Below are 26378 nucleotides of genomic sequence, written 5' to 3'. Positions count from 1 at the left end.
TTTTTTTCCAGCCTCTGCAACAATTTACTATGCCGCATGCAATTTGCTATACCTGCAGAGTAGACTTCAAAGGACTAATCAAAAACAGATAGGCTTTATTCTATGCATTTTTGAGTTCTACAACTTTTTACACCTTTATTTATACTTACCGTTTGCTTTGCACCCAGAACTTAAAAAAATAGCATTGCAATTGCAAACAAATGAAAAGTGAAGAGCAAATATCAACTTTTAAATAAGAGGACTTCTTACTCTTTAATTGCATGCAAAGAGCAAAGTGTGCACTTCAAAAGCCTAGCACACTAATTCACAGATTTCTCTAACCTCAATTATGACTAAAATGTTAGTATAATTACGATACGTTATATTGTAGCAAGCAAGATTACTGCTATGATTGTTAGGGCAGATCCACAAACAAAGGAGAGGCCTTCCTACGGTTGTAGACTCCCACAAATTCGTCGTAATTGGTCTGCGAGAGAAACTTGTACATAATTGCTGATGCAAAAACCAGCGTCATCATCATCACGACAGTAACACACGGTACGAAGTGGATCGTGGGAGAAAAACGGGAACTCCTAAATAATCGCACTAGTAAACGCAACATGTACTGCTATTTAGACACAATAGCAATCATTAACACATTTCCCCAACGTGCGTAGAGCGTTTCTGTCGAAATCGAGAGTACTTCGTCGTCTTTTGAAAGCTCTGTATCAAGGGATGCGTAATTATAAGTAACTTTTTTAGTGAAGTAAAGTCGTGCATGGGCGACACGGATTCCTGCTCTGAGGCTTTTTGAACCACCGTATAAATACGGTATTTGACTATTTTGTATATGTTCTATAAATTAAAACTACACAATACCTGTTATCGAATAGAAAACATTTTTTAAGCTACCTTTACAAATAACAAAGTTATAAAGGTTTGAAATTCAAAATTAGACAGAGAAAGAAATACTGGCATGTGACGTCATTCGCCAGTACAGCCATACTTGCTGCATAGAGAAAAGCGTTTGAGAAAGAGACAAGTATATGGATTTTTCAAAAAATCACTAAAAATCCAATTTTCAACCAATTTAAATTTTCTATTCGCTAAACACTATCTGTATATCTATATTTTCATAATAATATTAAGATATGGCAAAATCAGGAGTTGTCAAATACCATAATTGTTATTTATGGATACAATGTAATTTCACTTTAATTATTTATTTACTAGTGACATCGTACGGCCAGTTATGGATCGGTTACGAAAAAAATAAACCTTATTTAGTTTTTCTTGTATTTATTGCATGATAAACTGGGTACCTAATCAAAATTATTCTACATAAGTGGTCCCGAACGGGAGAATAATATTCGATATTTTCGCAGTCCATTTATACAGTAAAATTATACTTTATAAATTTGTTTTTCAGCATGTAAATATGTACGGGGTGATCTATGGAAATACTAATCCAATATTTCAAATTTCTTTAACTTATAAATGCTTTACTAATTCAAATAAAAGTGCAGTTCTCGCGGGACGCAGACGAAGTTGCGGGCAACGGCTAGTTTTCATAATGGTTTAAATACAGTATTAAGTGGGCTGGTACTGTTGGGTAGGAGCCGACACAGTTTCTCAGCTCCAAGTAGCAGGCACAATAGGCGTAGCTGCGTGCTGGCCGGATTGCGGCCTACACTCTACATTAGTCTATGGAATTGTCTTGGGAACTTCGACGTCGCGAGCCTGTGACTAGAAATTAAACTAAAAATATACAAGTTTAAAATCCATAGGCTTAACAATATACAGCCTTAAATATAGCAAGGGGATGTATAAAGTCCCTGAGTTAATAATAAAATTCCTAATCTAAACAATTCAGAGATGTATATAGTCTCTAAATGTCAAAGTAAACTAATTAAATTATACAATCTTCAGAGGTGTAAAAAGCCTCCAAGGTCAAAAATTATTCATAATTATTAAAATAAAGAGATGGAGATGTATAAGGTCTCCAAATGTCAAACAAATAAATATTATTAAATTAAATTCTGCAACGCGGACAACGGCAACAGAACCAGAAACTAGACACGAAATGCGCCGGGACACTGCCAAGTTACACCACAACACTATAGAATACAAATACACCGACATAAATATACACACACACACACACACACACACACACACGCGCGAACGCGCACACATTAATTTTTCATCGGCTTTTAGGTAGACGGAATTTAGGTACTTACGGCAAGCTTGTGCATACGATATACAAACATACCAATGTTAACACATTTATTCTGTCTAAGTCTGTCTAGTCGTAATGTTAGGTCTATGCAAAAGGCAAAACGATACAATCGGCTACATTCAGCCACTAAATAACTGCCGCATTGCAGAAAGATCGAGGCACAGAAAAATAATATTAAAGTAAAGGCAAGAAATGATATGTTGGTTGTTATAATACCTTCCGGCTGATCTTTATCTACGTAAATTGGCTTAATCTTATCAGTGACAATAGATAGGCAAGTAGATACGGGCCAAGTCGGTTTTCAATGGACATTACACCTATTAATGAGTGGGCACGTGGCCACGGAGTGGAAACTATATGATGATAACAGCAGTGACGATAAACGAAGTGCGTTTTTCATTAACGGAACGTCGAGTTTCCATGAATGGGTGGACTGAATGGAAAACACTCGGTGCGCCTCATTCACCGGCGGCACCGCACGCGGGTTAGCATGATAACTACATAAGTATGTAGGTACCTATATTCCGCGTCCGCCGCTACTCCATATATCACTCATCGACCTGCCGCATATCTATACCTACCTACCTAATTCTCATTACGTGTGGAACAGTAAACACTTCGTTGTCGCTGATATAAAATCACTTCCTTTATATTTCCTGAATTGATCTAGTTCTGTTTACTATTATATCAGTTTAGTGTACCTAATTTAGGATGTAATTTTTTTAAAGAGTTAATTTTGCAGGTATTTTTGTATTTCGTTAGGTAATTTTACTCATCATTTTTTATTTATAAAGGACTAGGTTTTGAGCGCAGCTTCGCTCGCGTTAAATTTGGGGTTCAAAAATACGTAATTAATTATAATTCGTATACCATCTTTGAAACCCTGTTTTGCTGATTCAGGGGTGGAATTTTAGAATTATATCCCGAGAAATTGTAAAGTTCCCGCCCCTGCGGGACATGAATTACTGTTATGGTCTATTTTAATATTTTAATTGTCGATTAATTTAGCTTGCGCGTTTTCTAATTCAGTTAGTACATAAAATCCTCTTTATTCGTTTTATCCCGTGGGATATTCTGAAAATCTTTAAAACAGTTTTTACCTGTTGGTATTATTTACCTGCAACAGGCGCGGCGCACTCCGCGATATAGGTAAGATTCTGTAAGTATCAAAAACACCCCACGCCGGCGTGGGTTAACTCACTAGGGCTATGAGCACCGCCCGGCACGTACGCTCGCAGTCTCGCTCGAACTAGTCGCGTCGCGTAACGCTACGTGTAGCTGTGTGATTTTCGTGAAACTGGTTCACGATGAGTGCAAAAAAATATTGCATTCATATTTATTTTATTTATGTATTCATATTCTGTACATAACATTACACTAACTAACCTAATTCTGTTCGAAACCATATTAAGTGCGAGTGCAACAAAAGTACAGATAGGTAATTCGCGATTTTCCAATGCCCACTGCGAGCGTACAAAACCTTTGAGGCAGCCGACGACGCATTCGGCACGCGACCTTGTACAATTATCCATTTTGTGACCGTCGGCGATCGTAGGCGCGTCAATTTAAAAATGCTAGAAAACTAAGTACAACCCTATCCTAAACCAAAACGTTGGTGCTGAGTAGTTGGGCTAAATGGTGCGCGGTGATTTTGCTAATAAAAAATACGTAGGCATATAAAATGGCGGCTTTCGTCAACATCAAAAGAGAGAACCTTCTGTACTTGTTGTACTATTACTTATTCTGTGCCTGCATGCCAAATTTTAAGTCTCTAATATTTATAGTTACAGAGTTAGGGCCACTTTAAAGCGAAAATATAAATCCCATTTATTCCCTATCCCGTGGGAATTTTGGTAAAGCCTGAAAATCATTATTAGCTGTTAGTATTACCTACTTGCTTGTCTAATTTGAAGTCTCTATCTCTAATAGTTACGGAAATAGGGTCATCAATTTGAAGTGAAAATACAAATCCCAGTTACTCACTATCCCGTTTATGATAAGCGTAAACAAAGACGCCATTAACCCGACCATAGACATTTAGTGATGTGAAAACCTATAACTTATTGCAAAATAATTAATCTGTTCAGTAAATAACATTTTTGTCTATTTTATTATTTACAATACTTGATTTAATTCCAAAGACTGTTTATTCTATTATAAAAACAGTAACTATTTTATAATTTTAAGGAATATAAATAAAAATCACTTATTCATCCGCGCATTAATCGATTTTTAGGGTTCCGGAGCCAAAATGGCAAAAACGGAACCCTTATAGTTTCGCCATGTCTGTCTGTCCGTCCGTTCGCGGCTTTGCTCAGGGACTATCAATGCTAGAAAGCTGTAATTTTGCACGAATATGTATATAAACTATGCCGACAAAATGGTACAATAATAATATCAAAAATATATATATTTTTAGTGTACTTACCTCCCCCATAGACGTAAAGTGGGGGTGATTTTTTTTTCTCATCCAAACTTGTAGTGTGGGGTATCGTTGGATAGGTCTTTCAAAATCATTAGGGGGTTGCTAATACGATTTTTCGATTCAGTGATTTATTTGCAAAATATTCAACTTTAAAAGAGCAAATTTTCATTAAAATCGAACGTCCCCCCCCCCTCTAAAATCTAAACCGGTGGGTGGAAAATTTTGAAAAAATTCAGAATGGTAGTAAGTTTATCAAACTTTCAAGGAAAACTATAACGGCTAAGTTTGCTTGAGAATTATTAGTTTAAGAGTAAATAGCAGCCTAAGGTATAAAATATACCTAAACTTAAAAGATTCCGTATAAAATACGAAATTCTTAGAAAAATATTGCTATTTTTTTCGTAATGGCTACGGAACCCTATTTTGGGCGTGCCCGACACGCTCTTGGCCGGTTTTTCCTCCATCTCTAGGCCAGTCTATGCTACTACAAATTAATACACATGATTCAATCAAGAAATAACGTCAGATTTTGACGAAGATTTTTCAAATGAAAAATAAATATTGAAATCAAGTGAGTTTTGGTGAAAAAGTGATTAGACATCTAGTTAAAAGACACGAATTATAGATAAATATGTTATTGATTCGATCCAGTGGGGGTTTATACAAGAATTTTGATGAAATCGGTTTGTTTACACTTATAATAAATAGGATAGGCATAACGTATACCTACGCAGAAAGGCCGGGTTAAAAGTGCTCCGTTATAGTCATGCATTGGGATGCACCTGTGATGATGCGCTAGTTTTGTCACAAGATATCGATGAAGAAAAAAGAAACTGATATTGTTTTCGACCAAAATTATGAAACAACCTGATAATTCCATTGCGGATAACGTGGAATAAAATTCAGCCTTTGACGTTTCGGTACTAAAGAGGATGAACTCGCAATACCTCAATCCTTCAATCAGGCACAAAAGAGTACGAGAAGCAAGAAGAATGCGGTGTATTTTGGAATTTGTTAATGGCTTATATTTAGACATTTTAAATGATTTATTTATTTATTTGTCATTCAGCCACCTGAAATGGATTCATCAGTCAAGACGGAGACGTTTAACGCCCGAAAATTTGGGACAAATTCTGATCGTTTATTTTAACAACAGTAGATGGACCAGCACGTTCAGCCGCTACTCCACCTGCGCCACCTGAACACCCGGGCCAAGGGAAGTGCCTGCCTGCAATTCCTGAATCAACCACTTGTACGAACCTTCGCCCTGAAATCTCATGCCGCGTTCTGTAGGAGAGCCTAATTGTAAGCAACTGAATAAATAAATCGAGTCTTCAGATAATTCATTGTTTACTTTCTCTCCTACAAGCTGAAACGCTAGCCGCTAAGCGCGACATGAAGGCCGAGGACCTGGGTTCGATTCCCAGCATTGGTCTTATTTTTCTGGTTTTCTATGCATCTATATTTCAGTTTGTATTTTCGATATGGGTTTTACGGGATGACCGTAAAAGTAACAAAAAATTTGGAATTGAAATAAAAAATACAAAAAGATTCCAAAAAAACAATCTTAATTTGATTGCTTAATAACGACATCTTGTCCGGGTAAGCGGTTAGTTCCAATGGGGTGCTGAAAGTTTCTCGATGCCGCCTACAGCATAGATGTCACTAGTGTCGCTGCTTAAGTGACAAAATAAGAAAACAAATAAGCTGAGATATTCAGATAAAAGAAAGCCTTCACAAATGCCACCTCCAAAACCAAAAGGTAGTTCTTGCTTGGGTCCCGGGTCACAGTGGCATAAAAGGTAACGAAACTGCAGACTTGTGTGCTAAAGAGGCCATTGAATTAGGTTCTGACAAATACAAGCAGTGTTTCCCACGCGATGCGAGAGCGCTCGCTTTACCACAAATGCGTGATGCCTGGAACGCTAACTGGCAGGTTGCTCGCCTTCGTGTAGCCAAACATTATGGGAAACTTCAACCAGAGCTGCCCACTAAGCCGTGGTTCTTCATATCCAGAACAATCCCCAAAAATATCACGTCCACTATTATCCGCTTACGTTTGGGACATGTTTGCTCCCCAGTCTTCCCTACCAAAATACGGGTCCGCGACCATTTCATGTGTGAATGTGGCATGGACGAGGGCACCCTCGAGCACTTGTTCTTTCATTGCTCCAAAATCACCACTCCCTTATATGACCTCCTCCCTCCCCGATTCCCTCGCCCCGTAAACATAAATTTCCTTCTTGCTCTAGCACATACCCGTCTTATAAATGTATTATTTAAGTTTATAAAAATTAACAAACTATATTTGTAGGTAGTTTAACAAAATTTATGTTTGTGTTGTTTATTTTAGGTTCTCATCCGAGTACTGAACACCGAAGCTACCGTACAACGGCCAACCGATAGTGTCTTTTTCAACCTCGACATTGGCGGAATCATCGATAGTATCGATGGAGCTATATTTTTTCTAAAAATTGAATTGAATTGAATTATAAGCTGAGATATGTGGTGCATAGGAGAAATTCGTGTCTGTATCACTGTCCAGTGGTGGTGTAGTGGTATAGCACGTGGCACGGAATGCCGAGAACCTGGGTTCGATTCCCAGCATTGGTCTTATTTTTCTGGTTTTTCTATGCATCTATATTTCAGTTTATATTTTCGATATGGGTTTTACTTATAATGATCATTAGGATATAAAATTGTATGAGATACATTTTCGATGTTTCAATCAGGGATGTTATGGGGTTATGGAGCTCCGTATCCGTAACCGAAACTATCGGATATCCGAAATAAAAAACTATCCGTAACCGTAACCGAAACCGATATAAAAATTTCGGATAGGGGCGGAGTCAAAATGCGACATGTTGCGGCAGGTTTTTGTTTTTGGCCGGCAGAGCCGTCAAAACAGCCGCGCGCGTCTTCTGCATCTATTGTTTATTATTTTTCTATTGCTAAGTCGTAATTTACGACTCTTAACTATTACAATAAAATTTAAATCTATATAACTATTAGAAAGCATACTCTTTATTGTACAAAAGAAAATAAATAAAAATACAATAAAAAATTACAAAATTATATGAGTAGGTGTATTTTTATTTATTCCTATTTTACTTTTACGCTTCCTTTAAAATCCAATATCCGTAACCGAAACCGAAACTATCGGATAATCCGTTATAATTTAACATCCGTAACCGTAACCGAAATTATTTTCACTTTGGCGCACCCCTGCTTATACTCTGGTTTAAGTAAATGTTCGAAATTGCTGCCATTTTAATATGGCGTTTTGTATTTTCCGTTTGAAAGACATGGTAGGCTGCAGGCAACCTGAGGAACGCAGTTATACATAGATTGAAACTGGAATAGGTATGGTGCTCAAGCTAACGTAAAATACGATCGTCTTAACTAGACCTTCCTTACCCATGACTACATTTCGTCACTACTTTGAAAAAATCTCGTATCTCAAATCAACAAGTCAACAAAACTGACCCTTAAAATTTATTAATTTGCCAGCTTTTTTCAAAGTAGAGACGATTTTAATCCCAGCAGTAGAAAGAATACTATGTTATGTCAGTGTAATAGATTAGGTCGTATGTTGCAGTCTGGCTGGAGTGATATCGCGGGGTGGTGTGCGGTGCGCGAGGTGGTGGGCTGGTGGGCAGGGACGGGGAGAGGGGAGCGGGTCGCGCCCCGGACGGAAGGCGTACTGCACCCTTATCGCGCCAGACACACTTTGCGTTATCATCGATTTATGCTCTCGCGCCATTACCGACTCATAGTCGTAGGTATCAATTGGGTTCTCTATTGGATGGCATACAATTATTTGTAATATTATTGTTACGCATAATTGATTTAAGCCGAATTAGCGATGTGCAGACATACACATCATTACGCATAAAATTAAAAAGCATAAATACAGAAAGCATCGCTCGTCTTCATGAAGACTAACGTCAAATAGCATAAACACAAAAAGTCATAATAATAAATTTGCATCATACAAAGTGCATAACCACAATCACGAGCCTGATGCACTACGAGAAAAGGTTAGTTTTGTGTTAATAATATATTTAGGAACTAAGGCGAGGTCGACGGAGGTCCGCGAAGCGAAGCGGACCTCTAATTCTGCGTGCGTTGCCTTTGGGCGCTTCGCGCCTGGATATCATACTAACCTAATGTACTTAACGTGATCTAACCTAACGTAATATTTTGTTGTTCATTTAAAACAAATAATCAATAGGCCAAACAATAATATGCATAATGTGTATTAGTCTAATACAAATTAGTCCAACTGAAATTATTCTAATAGTTTAATATGCCAAAAAAGTAGTAGGCCAAAGTATTACTATGCGACAGTACTATTATGCCAATACAAATTATGCCAAATCAATATGCGAAACAATAATAGTCTAAAAAAATATATGCGATTGAAGGGGATCCCTATCAATTGATGTTCCTTTCAACAGTATCATGTCATGTCATTTCGTTTTTACCCGACTTCAAAAAAATGAGGAGACTATCAATTTGGGTAAATTTTTTTTCGTTGGTATGGGAATACCTCCAATTAATTAGGTCCCATAGTCACCAAATCAAGATTTCATGATAGGAGCCTAAGGAAATACATTTTTAAAACATGCATAACAATGTGTCCGTATAAACAAATTGACGTTCCAAATTCGAAAAATGACTTAAGCTCCATAATTAACTCTGTGCATACAACAGGTCATTTCATTTACTTACGTTTTTCACTTATACCTAAACTCGGTACCGGCGCACGGGTAAGGCTCGCACTTGACTGGTATTTTATTTCTCTAATAAATGCTTGTAAAAACGTGCCAAGTTTCGAAGGACTACAATCTAGAGGTGGGTGTAAGAAAATGAGTATTTTAAATTAATTACTTTTATTATTTTCTACTTTTTAATTTAATTTTTATATTTAATATGGTTTGTGCACTGTGGTGCACTTCCTGTTTTCTTGTTAAATGCTTTGGTTTAGTGTTAGTAAAGTCCCTTTTGTAAATTGACTTATTTATTTAAACAATGTTTTTTTACATAAAAATAAAAATTGTAAATTTACGCACTACATTACTTGACACTTAAAATCTAAATTAAACAAACTCTGTTCTTAAATTGTGTTTAAAAGGGGCACATTTATGCCCTTCCCAGGATCTCATGCTATCACCATATCAGATATATCATCTAAATCAGTCCAGTGGTTTAACCTCTTCACCGCCAGAGTCATCCAGTCATGACAACCAATAGAATGCCTCACACGCCACGGTCATCTATACATGGCCATCTTGTGTGATGAAATTAAAAAATAAACTTGATTTGTAGCTGGTTTTTCTGTGGCGTACAGAGCACGTCACTTTGTTTGTTTTGTGGCGGTGAAGAGATTAAGCGTAAAAAATTAGCGAACAGACATATTAAGTAAAGAAAGGATAATAGCGGCCCTGCAAGGCCAACGCTCGTCGTGCTTAGATATTGAGTGTAAATCTACATATTATTATTAAGATGAAAATCTGACCATATATTTTTTAAACGAAAACATGTTATTATTAATTTCGGTTAAGTAAGTTTAAGAGAACCTTCAACAGGTCAAATGAAGTTAATTTCTCCAGGACACTAATGTAGTGATTTAACTCTAACTGTTTAAAAGATAATACAGAATTAAGATAATTAATAATTATATTGATAATTTATTGAATCAGGCCTTACTTTACGGAGGTCCATTTCAATGAACTAAAAAAAATCTTTACTCACCCATAGTCTCTCGGGTGAGCAAAGAAATTCTTTTAGTTCAGTGTAAATTGATGTTTTTTTAAATCTGTAACTAAAGTGTTTTTATAATTCATATTTAGCAAAAGAAAGTTAATAAAAAGGGCGAGGTTTTTAACTCGTCATCTTTGTAAAAAATAAGGACGAGGTTATTGATTCAGTTGATTTTTTTTTTGTTAACTCGGAACTTCGGCATTTAAGAACCAATTTGTGTTTTTCAAATTGAACGGGAATATTTCCAGTTAGGTTCCATATCCATTGTCACCAAGTCAGGATCTGATGCGTAAATTCTAGGAAAATCGAGAGAAGTTTTCAAAATATTACTGTTACACTTATACGAGATTTGGGTATATTTAGTAGTAAATTGTGTATTTTGCTCTTGGAAATCAACATTTTTTTGGTGAAGTGGAACGGATGACCGTGGTGGCCTATTGGTTTGACCTATCGCCTCTAAAGCAGAGGGTCGTGGGTTCAAACCCCTGCTCGCACATGAGTTTTTCGAAATTCATGTGCGGAATTACATTTGAAATTTACCACAAGCATTGCGGTGATGGAAAACATCGTAAGGAAACCTGCAAAACCTGAGAAGCACAAAAGGCAGGTCTACTACAGACGCGTGTCATAGTTTAGTAACTAAACTAAACTTTAGTTAATTTCATATTGCAAGCTTGGGAGGAATCACATGACGCTATAGGTGTATTCTGCGACCTTTCCAAAGCTTTTGATTGTGTGGATCATGATACTTTAATTTGTAAGTTAAATTTTTATGGCATTTGTGGCCTCGCTTTAGAACTCATTAAATTTTACCTCACACAAAGAAAGCAAAAGGCAGCGATTAACGGAATGGTATCGGAGGGATCTGTGGTCGAAATGGGACCTCAAGGATCCATTCTTGCCCCATTCCTATATCTTATTTATGTAAATGACCTAACTTATATGGTAAGCCAAAAGTCGGGTATAGTTATGTTTGCTGACTACATGTCTTTACTGTTCAAGGTTAGTAGAAAAAACAAGTTCAAGTTTGTTTCTGGGAAATTGCATACGTTTTTATAATTAAATTCCAAAAAATATTACAAATGAAACAGATACAAAATTCAGATCTATTGTCAAGAAGACATTAATATCTAAGGCGTATTATAAAGTTAATGATTATATCATGGACTGGGATAGAAATAATTCCGAGCCGCATTAGCAATCCCTTCAAATAGTGAACCTACTGTGTTAAAAATAAAGTCGTGTTAAATACTTTAGATGTATAGATATCATTTAATAATATTGTAAATCTGTTTAAAAAAAATATACCTCATTGAGTTTCTTGCTGGATTCTTCTCAACAGGGGTTTTGCCGAACCGGTGGAAGATTTTTTGACATTCATAAGTGCTTGTTATAGCCTAAATTGAATAAAGATATTTTGACTTTGACTTTGAAGCAATTCAATGGTGCGTGTGAAGTTCCCAATCCGCACTGGGCCCGCATGGGAACTATGAACCAAGCCCTCTTGTTATGAGAGGAGGCCTGTGCCCAGCAACGGGATGTATATAGGCTGGGATGTTGGTGGGAACTGATGAGGATGACCACAGTTGGCCACACACAAGTATTTCGCAGGTTGAGATTAAATCTAAACTCAACCTGCGAAAAGAGTAATCACTCTCAACACAATTATTGTTATACAATTTAACTTATCGCAATGCATATGGTGTAGTGGAATTAAGTGCTGTGAGGTTTACCTCAATAATTAACATGTCTGCAATTCTACATCAGATAAAACAAACTTTTGAAAAAGGTGACGAGCAGACATTAAACTATTGTGGTAACCTATAGTTGTTTACCTCACCTACATACATATATAGGTACCTAATGGGATTCTAACACCTGCTGGCTCATGCTGAGACACCAACTTCAAGCTGGCAGTTTCTTTTGTTTTTTTGAGTCCATTTTACTTTTTGCTAAAAATTTCTACAATTTAATCTTTAAAAACCGGCCAAGAGCATGTCGGACACGCCCAAGATAGTGTTTCGTAGCCGTTATGAAAATAATCAAGTAATATTATGTGCGTTATAACACAATTAAAGCACTTACTACAGTCTTAAATTCTATTACCAGAAAAAGAGTGTATCTTCCACTTACATCCTTTTATTGAGACTGACAGGAGCTTCTATGAGCGTGTACACGAAAAACATGGTTGGTATTTCTATCCAGGTATTATCCGGGCCGGGAAAGAGTGTCACCCGAATTCTGAATTTCTTGCATAAAATAATTATGATTCAGAAACTTTTTGTTTACCTTTCAGTTCTGTTTTGAAAGTTTTAAGAATTTAAATTAATTCATAGACTAGAGCTGTAATAAAAAGAAACCACTAAAAAGTTGAAAAGGGGAACATGAGAATGTATGGAACTTCCATAATTTTGAAGCAAGGAATACAGAACTTAGTAGTTAGGTTAGTAAAATCACAACTACTTAAAAATTCAGTTAAAATAAATACAACGGCTATCAGAATACAATCATATCAATCATATTGAGTCCTTGCATAGTTCGGCCAGAATGAGGGCTATCGTTTTTTGTCTCACTAGATGGCGCACTGTTGCGTGAGGTTTTTAAGTATGGTTTTGAAAGTCTGTTATTACGGGCATGGAAACAAAGTTTAGATTAAAATCATATTTAATACACCTTAAAACTGTACCATATAAATATCGAGCAGGCCACAGTGTTGCATAGTCCCCGTTTTGTTCAGAAAAAAGGGAGGACAAAGGTTTCCGAAAGACAAAACTGTCCCAAAACACAGACATTCATTGCCCCAGAACGCATATTTGCCATAATTAATTACAGATATAGCAAAATATTCACAAAATTATTCTAATTATAAATATACCCGCGTAGCTCACCCAAAAACTATGAGATTTGACATTTCGGAGACCTCACGCTACACTAGCGCCTGTAGTCGCGAATTCATACGCGATAGCCCTCATTAGGCAATTAAACACTGAGCACTCAGTGTTTCTGTGATTCATTCATACCCATCCTTGTGAACCAGACCCAAAATAAATAAATGGTATCAGAACTAACTACTATTCTACATCCCTGAACATTTATTACTCAAACACACAAAAATGACTATAGGTATTTTGTTGAAACAACAAACTGTGTTATGGAAGTAACTTTCCTGTGACCATTTTGTGATGAGAGATAAAGCTGCACATCCAATTTGAATTTAACAAAGTTGCAAGTTGCAAGCAAAAGCTAGTTTGTTATATGTGCCACAACATATCCCAACACACATAATGTAAGTATTAACTTATGTACATCAGTGGACTATGCTTTGGCCACAAGTGCAGAGCCCTTGTACACCAATCGCCAAAAAAATAAAAAAAGTGTAAATGAACTACTAACTAGGCATACATTCTTTAGATGAAAAAGGAGGCTTACTTTTAAATTTGCATGATTCATGAGTTGTCTGAGTAGATAATTACACAGAACATAGGTAGTAATGTTTGTTACCTAGCTCTGCTTTGAAGTATTACTTTAAAATTATAAAATGGTCAATCTGAAATACTCCGTAACGAATTCAATAACCACATGATCTATAAACACGATATTCATTGAATTCGAGGCAAGGCAATTCATTCATAAATGCGAGTGAACTGTCAAACCACTAGTTGCAAACAAAGAATGTGTATGCTCCTAACAAATCATGTTTTTGTCTGTTAAACTTTACCTCCAGGCAACAAATAGCCAAACATGTCGAATAATTAATACGATAGAAATTCTATCCATTATTTAAGACAGAAAACAAAGTTTCCTAATACCACCTGTTCGCTAAGATGAAAACAATACCGAAATTAGAGAAAAAATCAACGAATGAGGTCAAAATATTTAGTCATTAGGTTACTTTCTTCTGTTTTTTATTGAAATACGTTGAAATGTACTTACCGATCTTTATTTTTAATCGTTCTTCGACTCGCACTTTACTCGTATCGTCCGCCATGTTAAATCCATTACTGTTTATCTCTTTCATCCGCCCGCTGTTATCTCTTTCGGAACGAGCCTGAGCCTGTCCTGCCACTTCCGGAGTGTCGTAATGTTCTGTTCGAGTCTGCTTTCAAATGGCTTTACTGAGCGGTTGAAATCCATATGAACAAAACACAAAGATTCTTCCATTTATCCACATTTTCCAACACAGTTTGTCATCACGCACGCACAAATGAATTGCCGCTTGCATTGCGCATGTGCGCAACTAATGCATTATTTTATCAATGAATGCACTCTCCGGTTTTAACATAGAATAACGTTCATTAATAAGGGATAATTTATGTTTTTAGAACGTATACTTAATACAGTCTACTTTAGATGAAAGAAACACCTCTCAAAACTAGCTCGAAATAAAGTTCATCAAATTGTTGAATGAACAAAAATTATGAATGGACAATTACGTCACGTCACTACATAGCGCCTGCGCGGATGTGTACTAATACTAATCGTTACATACAAAGCGTGGCAATATTACGAATAATTCGTGTTTGTTGCCAGTGTATAATATTATATTTCTCTATTTATTTTCGTAGGAAAATAAAATTATAGAAAATTATAAAGAATAATTACATTGTGAGCAAATAAAATATAACAAATATAAAACATTAAAGGTGGGTACAAAACTAGAAAAAAAAACGAAGTTCGTATCGCACCGTCCCTTTCACTCGCGTATTAAATGAGATAATCGTCAGCGGACGGCAACTTACGAACGAGGTTCATGTTTTGCATTTCGTAGTATAGGGCGGTTCTGGCAGTCAGTCATTCACTCCAGTGTTGCCAATTTAGCAACTTTGTCGCTAGAACTTACAACTTCTGCTTAAGTCTTAGCGACCAAAATAAAGTTTTGGCGACAAAAATAGTTTAGCGACTTATCTGGCGACTTTTCGTATAAAAATTTAAACAGTTCTAGGACCTATAATAGATAAATTTTTTGTCAACTCGACGACGACGAGAATTATACAGTGCCAAGAGATCTTTATGAAAAGTGACAAACGCGTTTGCGCACCTAATTCACACTTTATTTAATTAAAGCTCTATTTGTTTATGCGCTAGTTTTGGCTATTTAAAAAAGATTTAAATCAATTTCAGTGAATTCGGAAATCTTTTAATTTGTCCTTTTTTTTTTCTTTTTTTCGTATCCGAAACTTTCAGACCACCAGTGGCCTCTTGTGTCTCTCCCAGACAAAGTCCTGATTCCGCTGGCTTTAATTTTTTAGCGACTTTCTAGCGACTTTTGATTTTGAGTTTAGCGACTCGAGTTTCTAGGAGTTGACAACACTGATTCACTGTCCAGCAGGGCTACTTCGAAACTCGAAGTTCGTATCGTACCGTCTCTCTCGCTCTCGTATTAAATAGTGTAAGTATCAGAGGGACCGCACTAACGAACTTCGAGTTTCGAGTTTCGTAGTAGCCCTGCTGAGGCCCTATTGCCTAACGTTTCTGACGCTCACGATCGCAATCAAATGACAGCTTTTGTATGGGAAATCTGTAATTTGATTGCGATCGCGAGTGCCAGAAACGTTGCAATAAGTTACTACGTTAGTACTATTATATATTCTGTGGCAATACGACCTTTGGTCCTGTCCTGTCTGACCAACTCCTCACTCATAGATGAGTGTGTATATATTTTGATAGATGGTGTGATTCAGGGGGAGGGGGGGACAGTCGCCTATACCGTACTAATTCATGTCGATAGCGCCGCCATCTCCTTTGCTTAACCTAAAATAAAACAGATTGTTGTCGTTTGTTTCAGATAGATGTCACTGTAAGTTTGAGATCACAAAATTTTATTTATTAAAAAATATTTTGTCGTTGATAATTACCGCAAAAATGAACTTTATTTTCGAAATTGACAATGGTATTGTAATTTCTAATATAAAAGTCACATAATTGTATCCGCTCAGCAGTCGTTACAAATATTTTTTGGAAAAGGCGGGAAACTGTTAAACTTGGCGGACGCGTTTTTTTGAAAATTTCTTTTAAATATTCTTTTTATCTGTAAATATAGGATCAAATAAGGTGTAAAGTAAAATATTTAGATTCTGTGTATATATTTATTTAATTTTGTGTAGTTCTAGAAGAATATTTGGTAAGTAGTTAGTTAATTTTTATACTTTAAATATGAGTAAAGAGGAGCCCCCAGATCCTGGGGTTCATCTTCACTGCAACCACCATCACCTGCTTATTATGTTACGGTAAACAACAATAGCGAAGGTAACAACGATAATCACAAAGACAATGACTCAGTCATGGGCTTTGATTCTGATGCGTCTCACGCTTCAGCATCGGCCGAAAATTCGAAAACATCTCGTAAACGTTCTTTTGTTCGACACATTTGCAAAACGTGTAACAAAAAAACGAGACATCGGAATAACAGTGGCTCTGACCCTAATAAATCTTGCAATTGCAATACTGACACTGACCCTGATAGCCCGACAATTATTTCTGAAAAAGTAACACCAAATTCAGCAGATGAGACTATTTCTAAAGATAATCAAGGCAAGGTCTCCATTGGTAGAAAGTCCTACCAACCATCGGATGCTTCTCCTTACCTCATTCATGTGCAGCGCATCGAGACATCACCTTCTGACAATACCACCTTACATCCAGTTACATTTGGCAACTTCTTATTGAAACAAAAGTACAAAAATATTGTAAATGGCAGTGTTAAGCGAATTGGTAGGAATAGGATTGCTGTTGCTTTTTCGAACTTTATAGATGCAAATGCTTTTATATCCGATGCTAACTTGACTACCCATAAACTGAGAGCTTTTATTCCTACCTATAATGTAACCAGGATGGGTCTTATTCGTGGGGTGCCTGATGATTGGAGCCCTGAGGAAGTCATTGAAAATGTTAAGGTTCCCTAGGTTGTGGTGAAATTATAAAAGTAAGACGTCTAAACTACAAAGTAATGGTTTCAGGTGCACCAGTGTGGAAACCTTCTCAAACTGTTGTACTTACTTTCGATGGCCAAACACTGCCCAAAAAAGTTTTTATGTGCTACAATGCCCTACCGGTGGAATTATACATTTTTCCGACCATACAATGTTTTAACTGTTGCCGTTTTGGCCATACCAAAATACAATGTAGGTCAAAGCCTTGTTGCTTTAAGTGTGGCCAAGGACACACTGGGTCTTCTTGCGACATCACACCAGAGGATGCATCCTGTTCCCTATGTGCAGGTCATCACTTTGCTAATAGTAGGTCCTGCCCTGAACTTGACAGACAAAAGAGAATTAAACATAGCATGGCAACTTCTTCCATCTCCTATGCTGAAGCTTCAAAACTGCACCCAGCTGTTTCAAAATCTTTTGCAGATGTGGTATCTCATGGCCAAAATAATTCTCATGTGCAATCAGGAAATCAGTTATTTACCCCAGGTAGTTCCCCCACAAAATCTTACAAAAAAACAATTTTGCAAAAGCCAAGTCCTCCCCGCATCCTATCCAAAGGTTATGATCAAGAGGCTCATAAAGCCCTGATAAGAGATTACAACATGACTCTTCCATGTAAGGGTTGTGCTGTTAACAATCAAAACATACAAACTAATAATAATCAAAATAACACTCCATCTATTTCAGATATCTTAATAGCTTTGTTAAATTATTTAACACAAACACAATCAAATAAAAATACACCGTCCAACGTTGCCCCCTTATTTGAAATTTTGACCCAGTTCTTGAACATCCACAATGGACAATCACTTAAAGATTGTTCAGTGGAATTGCCGCAGCATAATCAATAAGAAAAGCGATCTGCTTTTCTTATTGAACAAATACAGTCCAATAGCAGTAGCCCTACAAGAAACATGGCTAAAACCAGATTTTTTCTTTAAAATCTCTGGTTTTTCCGTTTTGCGTGAAGATAGATCTGATGGGTATGGCGGCGTTGCTCTACTCATCAACAATTCATTTCATTTTGCTCCTTTTTCCCTTCCTCCTCATAGTGCTGAATACTCTATTGTTGCTGCTCATTTAAATAATATTTTAGTTTTATCTATTTATATTCCCTGCCCATCTTCAAGCATACTTAATGAAATAAATTCAATTTTATCCACTATCCCCAAACCCTTTATACTTCTTGGTGATTTCAATTGTCATCATCAATCATGGGGTAGTGCCAATTCTAACCATTTTGGTAAAATTCTATTAGACATTCTAAATAACCACAATCTTTGTTTTATAAATAATGGTAGCCCAACGCGTCGAACCGAGCCAAATGTTGCTGTCAGCGCAGTGGATCTGTCAATTACTACCCCGACTTTAGCGGCCTCTCTTTCATGGGACGTCCTCTCATCAACCTTTGGCAGCGACCATTTCCCAATAGTCATTTCTATTCCAAACAACTCTTCCTTCAATATGCAAAAACGTTGTCTTCGTACTCCTCGTTTAAGACATATTCTAACACATGCTAACTGGCGCCAATTTAGCATAGAAGTGGAACAAAGAATTTCTTCACTATCTAATGTTGTTCCGGGAAATGAGGTTAAGTGTGCTGACGATTTTGCTAAATCATTGATAGACGCTGCAGATAAAGTTTTTCCGGTTAAAAGCACTAGATCAGAAAAACTGCCTTCTCCGCCCTGGTGGGATAGTGAATGCACATCAGCAATAAAATCCCGCAAAAATGCTGAACTAATTTATGCTAAAGATATGACATTTGACAACCTATCAAATCTTTCTAAAATTGTTGCCAGTACAAAGAAACTACTTAAAAAGAAAAAAATTCTAGGCTGGAGGAACTTTTGTACTTCCATCTCGCCTCAAACTAGTTCAACTGAGGTTTGGCAAAAGGTAAAACGATTTAGATCAGCCTTTAGTGACACTAATATCTCTTCGCTATCACCTTCTTTGACGGATAAATTTTTAGACCAGCTAGCACCAGCTTCAGTTCCTCAGGAAATTCTCTTAAATCGATTTACCTTTTGTCCCTCAGTCGATAATTTTCCAACTGTTTCTACTATTGAGTCTCCATTTTCTTTATTAGAACTTAAAGGTGTTTTACGTGGTCTTAAAGACTCTTCGCCTGGGAAAGACGGAATTCCGTATTCATTCTTGTGCAATCTTACTGATTGTGCATTAACATATTTTTTAAACATAATAAATACTATTCTGCTCACTGGTAACGTTCCTCCGTCGTGGAAAGTTCAAATAATTATACCAATATTAAAATCGAATAAATCCCCAACAGAGTCTTCTTCACACCGTCCTATAGCTTTATCTTCTGTGCTCCTTAAACTGGCAGAACATTTAGTCAAGAACCGTTTAGAATGGTATTTGGAATCCAACGGACTATTAGCTAGTAGTCAATTTGGGTTTCGAAGAGGTAAAAGCACGATGGATAGCTTATCCATATTCACGACAGATATAAGATCAGCACTATCACTTAATCATAACACTATTTCTGTTTTCCTTGATGTTTCTGCAGCATATGATAATGTTATTTTAACTATTCTGCTTGAAAAACTCAACAAACTCAAGGTTCCCATTTGTTTGTCTAATTTCATTATCAACATCTTATCCGAAAGATTTATTACCGTTTCTACAGGCTCGTTAGAACTAAACAGAGTCGTTTGGAAGGGATTACCACAAGGTTCGGTTTTAAGTCCTATCTTGTACAACGTCTACACTCATGATCTAGAATTAGCACTTAACAGCCCCGTTAATATTTTACAGTATGCTGATGACCTTTTAATTTACTACTCTGATGACAATGTTGCTACAGCCACGGATATTGTCAACTCTGCATTAACCAGATTACACATCTGGCTTTGCTCAAATGGCATGGAGTTGTCAACTACCAAAAGTTCAGTATTGGTTTTTAGTAGAATGAGAGCTATTCCTGAAGCTACCATATTATATAACAATGAACCAATTTCACAAGTATATCAAGCAAAATTTTTAGGAATTATATTTGACTCTAAGATGTCGGGGCTTCCACACTGCGAGTATATTGTTGCTAAGTGTGAAAAACTATTAAACATTCTTCGATGTTTATCGGGTGTTTGGTGGGGCTCGCACCCATTTTCCTTAAAATTAATATACAATGCCCTGATCAGAAGCAGGATAGACTACGGATCGTTTTTATTGGAACCAAGTAACTCCGCTGGTTTAAAAAAACTAGATCAAATTCAATCGAAATGTCTCAGGTTAATTACTGGCGCCATGAAGTCTAGCCCGATAAATGCTTTACAAGTAGAGTGTTGTGATCCGCCACTCAAACTAAGACGACAGTTTTTATCAGATAAATACTTATATCGTTCCATTCAGTTTTCTCAACATCCGATTCTAAATAAATTGGAAAATTTATCTTCACACATCAGAACATCGCGTTATTGGTTGCATAAGTCTTCTCCGTGTTTAGTAAAAAGTTTGCAAAAATTCCGTTCTTTGGATGCTCCAACTCATAGATCTCACATTCTCCCTATATTTACATGCGACTATCAGGCTCTTATATTCTCTCCTAACATTAAGTACAATTTAAACATTGATAAACGCAGTTTGAATGCTAATACTTACTTTAATAGCAAGGTTTACAGTATTTGGCCGGAATGGCATTATATCTTCACTGATGCATCGAAAAGATCGCCTTCAGGGTGTACTGGTGTTGGCATCTATCATAGTCAGTATAAAATAACACAACTTGTTAAATTTCCGCCTGAGACTTCAGTTTTTACTGGGGAAGCGTTTGGCCTCCTAAAGGCTGTAGAATATATACTTATCATGAAGCTAAGGGAAGCTGTTATTTTCTCCGACTCTCTTAGTGCTCTGCAGGCTCTTGAAAAGTACCCATTTTGTAGATCCAGTCCATCATACCCCGTAATCATTGAAATCAAGACTAAATTATTCCAATGCTTTCTTAAAGGTTTCTCAGTAGTTTTTACTTGGGTTCCAAGTCATTGCGGCATCAAAGGTAATGAGAAGGCTGACAAAATTGCCAATAAAGCAATTGAAGACGGAGATATGTTCCCGTACAAAAATTATACTCATGACCTAATCAATCTTCCGCGAACATATCTCCAACATTCCTGGCAAGAGTGTTGGTCTCAAAGTTGTATCCTGAAAGGTAAAACTTACAGCCGCATACAGCCCTCCATTCCTAATAAACCCTGGTTTTTTAAGTATAAATTTTGCAAAAGAAGTACTAGTGTTTTAATAAGAATGCGTTTAGGTCATGTCTGCACGCCGGAACACCTGGCGAAGATTAATATCATAGATAGCCCTGCTTGTGAGTGTGGTTCGGAGGTAGGTGATCTGAACCACATAATTTTATCTTGTCCACTTTATGACCGTGTTACTTTTTATAACAGTATTATATCACAAAGTATTCCATTACCAACATCCGTTCCCTGCTTACTTTCATCTAATAACCCATGTATCTATGCCTCCATTGCTTCATACATTGTTTCTAATGATATTAAAATATAAATATGCTGCCTCTCATTATAATTTGTATTCACGTATAACTATTCCGTCCAAACCCGATCCTGATCCTAAACTTTCCTATCAAAATTCCGTAATATTTTTTGATTAAATTCCGCTCCGTTTCCTCACTTTGACATTGGCACAATCGTCGTTCTATCCGAACTTGTATATTGCCATTAAAAAAAAAAAAAAAAAAAAAAAAAAAAAAAAAAAAAAAAAAATATTTTTGTGTAGCAACCCTCTATGTCAGGCCAGGCCAGCAGGGCTACTCCGAAACTCGAAACTCGAAGTTCGTGTCGTGCGGTCCCTCTGACACTTACACTATTTAATACGAGAGCGAGAGGCACCGCACGACACGAACTTCGAGTTTAGAGTTTCGGAGTAGCCCTGCAGGCGTCTATTCGCCACAGACTAATAAGAGATACTACGTATCTATTCGCGCTCAACAAGGAACAAGATGGCTACGTTACAATCGAAACTCAGACCACATAAAAAGTAAAGACAGTGCTGCAAACGGAAAATTGAGGCTGGTTTAAACTTAAGAAGACTGAATTCAAGCGGTCTCACTTCTATTTTGCAGCCCTGTTTTTAGTTTTTATGTGGTTTGAGCTGGGAAGCAAAACCAGTAAAGTAAAAGAATACCTGTGACTATTAATAGCTATACGTATGGATGGATATATACATCAATGGTACTAGTTACGAAATGCAGACGGCGCTTCAAAACCGTCTGCATGAATGAGACGAGAGAGGGCTCTCTTTTCCCCGTATATTATACTTCTCTGGTGTGATTGCTATGTCAAGTTAACTTTCAGGTTGATTCACGCTGTCATCGTTCATCCACCATCACCTCTCATAGTTTTTCGCGCTGTCATCGTTCATCCACCATTACCTCTCATATTTCGTTTTCTAGAATTTTTGTACCGTACAACGGCAAAAACTACTAGACACTGGCAAAATTGTCCTCAAATGGACAGAGCCATATTTTTTTAAATTAACAACAACACCTCTCATATTTCGTTTTCTAGAATTTTTTTACCGTACAACGGCAAAAACTACTAGACACTGGCAAAATTGTCCTCCGATGGACAACAACTTTCAGGTTTTCTTATTTATATTTTTTTTATATAGGTATTTTAAGTTTCGAATAATAGTTTTATGTAAATAGCTCTAATATATGTGTTACTAGTATAATTAGTTAATATTGAAAATTGTGGAGAAACACATTTTTTATCGAATTTAATTAACGTTGAAACTCCTTCAATTTTCCCAGAGGTTCAACCGATGTCCGTTGGTTACGTCGTGCTCGACTCAGGTAAACAAAGTGAAGAAACGTTATCTAAAGGTTGGATTTACCACAACTGCTTGCACAGCCACTCCGGCGTTGGTGAAGATCTAGATAAAAATAAGGAGTGTGATTTCCTTTAACCTTATTTCTTAATGTTAGTGGGCAAGCTAAACAGTTTGTGTAAAAGACTGTCATCAACCCAAGTCCGTGTATTTAAGTACTTAATACCAAATGAAAATAATGAAAGATGAATATGGTCATGTGAATTGCACAGTGATGTATGTCGAAGAAAATATCCCAGGAACTATTGAAGATACTGATGAATACACAAATTTAATAACTAATTTTAATTCACAGTTGACAGATCATTGCAACTGTGATACAAACTGTGTTAAAAATACATGCAAATGTTTATCAAGATCAGGTGGAGCTAACTACGAGTTCAGAGATGAAGACCAGTCCCCACATATTCTGCTAAATTTTAAAAAATATACTGGTAGTTCAATTTCTTTTCCATTAATGGAATGTAATAGTTTATGCAAGTGTTCTGAATACTGTGGTAATCGTGTTGTGCAGAAGGGGCCAATCAAATGTTTAGTTGTTAAACCTTGTACTGTATCATCTAAGGGAATGGGCCTCTTTACTTCTAAGGCAATACCTAAGGGTACTTTCATATGTGAATATGCTGGAGAAGTCATCACACCCCAGCAGGCTGCAATGCGGAACCAAATGAACTTTGAGCAAGGGAGGATGAACTATATATTTTGCTTAAATGAATTCAGTAACAGTACACTGACCCAAACGATTGTAGATCCCAGTAACTTCGGCAACATAGGTCGGTACATAAACCACAGCTGCGAGCCCAATTGTTTTATTGTTCCTGTGAGAGTTGAATCTCCTTTACCTAAATTAGCCATATTTAGCAATGTTGATATTCCTTCTAATTCAGAGATAACTTTTAATTATGGTTCTCACATTATGAATTTAAGTAAAAGTATTAAAAATAGAAAAAAATGTCTGTGTGAAAAAAAAAACTGCATAGGTTATATGCCTAATGAAGCCTATTAAACAGATTCCTAACTAAACTAGGACTACTAAAATCTATAGCTTACTTCTCTCTATTGTAAAGGTTGCCTGGAAGAGATCACTCTGAAGCGAGAAGGCCGCCTATTGCTTCCCTTGGAAAAAAATTATATACTTACCTGTGTTTTCTGTATTACTATGTGTTCAATACAGTTCAATAAAAAGTTTTTGTGTTGTATTGTATTATAATGATAAAAATTTATTGTTTCATAGTTGTAGTTACTAGATTTTTATATTTACACATACACAATCAATATAAAGAAATAAATATCATGGGACACATGACACCAATTGACCTAGTCCCAAACTAAGCAAAGCTTGTACTATGCATACTAGGCAATGGATAAACATACTTGTATAGATAAATACATACTTAAATACATATTAAACATCCAAGACCCAAGAAAAACATTAGTATTAATCATAAAATATCTGTCCTGACCGGGAATTGAACCCGGGACGTCGAACTTCTTAGGTTCTCTAACCACTTGGCCATCTGGTTGTCATAATATACTCGAAAATTTTATCAGGTTTTGTTCATTTATTTAACTCAAATTCAGTGTCAGTAATTAGAAGCTAACCTGCATAAGCTTATCATTTATTTTTTCACTGACGAGAATAAGGCTAATAAAAGAATATCTTATGTATAATGAATGATTAAATTTCATTCACTTTTTACCTGTATTTGGATTTGAATCTGATTTGACTAGGCTAATGCCTTACCCCCTTATTCATAAACGACAATCAAACCTGTTTTATAGTTAAAATGCCGCTAAAATTCGTTTGTCCTTATCTGTCACTTCGACATTTGTATTTGTTAGAAAGGGACAAAGCATTTGTTAGTTAACATAGGCTTGTTAAGTTTTATGAATAAGGGGGGTTAAGCTTTAGTAAACCTTAGTATTAAAATAAATAGCAATATCTAGCCTGTATTATTTTTGATTGCAATTTGAAACTCATTGTATTATAGTTCTTAGTATTCTTAAGTTGCTGTTGGTCATTGGTCAGTTATCGATAACAACAGTAACACTACAAGTTGCCAACGCTGTACACAGAGGGCGATACGGGTATAAAAAACTTTGATAAAAAAGATTTGATTTTGGATGTGAAACGGAACGCAATCGCGTAATCATCTAACTCGTCATAATAAAATAAATATTTTCTATTTTCAAAGCAAATTCCGCATAAAAAGTATTAATATCATTGCACCGACCCTCAATTTCTAGATACACAGTGTTTTTCAACAAAAAAATCAGTGGTAAAAGAGAGAAAAAGTGCAACTTCATTGACAACAACATAACCTAAAAATATTCAAATTTTAACAACTTTATTTTGGTTGCTACTCATGATGTTTGGTGTAAATACTTTTGAAAACGGTTAAATAAGTGCATAAAAATGAATATTAACAGCGATAATCCTGGAAAAGTACCTAACATGGTTCAACAAACATTCCATAAAAGTATGTTTGAGCGAAACAGGAGCAACTCAGTTGGTACTATGCCAACAGAAGTAGTATTCACAACAAAACAGAACGAACGGATCTCCACTAAGACTGAGTCATGGCAAAAAGATCAAGTGCCAAAAACAAAACGAAAAAGGACAAACAACAGTCCGGAATCTCAAGATAATTTGAACAAAATTACCAAAGTGGCATCGAAAATACCAACACGGAATCAATTTGATATATTAGATCTGGATAATAATGCGGATACTGGGGAGAAAAACCAACCAAGACCGCCAAAACCAGAAGGGATATATGTGACAGGCGTTATCAACATAAGGTTACTGAAAGAAATAATGCCTAAAATCACTGATACCAATAAGTTCACCCTACATACACTGAGATGTGGACATATCGTAAAAGTAATGCCTATTGATATAGACACATACAAAAAGATACGAGAAGAGTTCATTAATCGTGACATAAAACACCACCTATAAACTGAAGTGTGAAAGAGCCTACCGAGTAGTCCTAAGAGGTCTCCATGCCTCTGAAGATACTGAAGTTATCAAAGAAGAGCTTGAAAAACTGGGTCATAAAGTAAGACAAGTTGTAAATGTGTTACACAGGACTACAAAAGAACCGCTATCTGTTTTTTATGTGGATCTTGAACCAAATGCTAACAACCAGGACATATTTAA

General features: G+C 36.4%; 2 protein-coding genes, 1 long non-coding RNA gene and 1 pseudogene across 3 annotated transcripts in view; 2 read left to right on the top strand and 2 right to left on the bottom strand.

Moving 5' to 3' along the window:
- The window catches only part of RasGAP1 (Ras GTPase activating protein 1), a 44806-nt gene extending 29942 nt beyond the window's left edge, over positions 1 to 14864 (bottom strand). The window contains 1 exon segment of the mRNA XM_074090141.1: positions 14343 to 14864. Within this exon segment, the coding sequence (XP_073946242.1) occupies positions 14343 to 14427 (85 nt within the window). The 5' untranslated portion in view covers positions 14428 to 14864.
- A 1732-nt stretch (positions 14865 to 16596) lies between these two features.
- LOC141429675 (uncharacterized) lies at positions 16597 to 20189 on the top strand (annotated as a pseudogene).
- Positions 20190 to 22685: 2496 nt separating this feature from the next.
- On the bottom strand, positions 22686 to 22956 carry LOC141429689 (uncharacterized). Its single transcript, XR_012451566.1, has 2 exons — positions 22873 to 22956; positions 22686 to 22715 (listed from the first exon to the last, which is right to left on the bottom strand). It is a non-coding gene; the product is annotated as an uncharacterized lncRNA (long non-coding RNA).
- On the top strand, positions 22876 to 24436 carry LOC141429682 (histone-lysine N-methyltransferase SETMAR-like). The gene is made up of 2 exons (XM_074090122.1): positions 22876 to 22967; positions 23139 to 24436. The coding sequence occupies exon 2, from the start codon at positions 23385 to 23387 to the stop codon at positions 24219 to 24221; it is 837 nt and encodes a 278-aa protein (XP_073946223.1). The 5' UTR covers positions 22876 to 22967; positions 23139 to 23384; the 3' UTR covers positions 24222 to 24436.
- Positions 24437 to 26378: the final 1942 nt, after the last annotated feature.

Source organism: Choristoneura fumiferana, chromosome Z, assembly GCF_025370935.1.
Source record: "Choristoneura fumiferana chromosome Z, NRCan_CFum_1, whole genome shotgun sequence".
Classification (NCBI taxonomy): domain Eukaryota; kingdom Metazoa; phylum Arthropoda; class Insecta; order Lepidoptera; family Tortricidae; genus Choristoneura; species Choristoneura fumiferana.
This window is presented reverse-complemented; position numbering and strand designations above follow the sequence as displayed.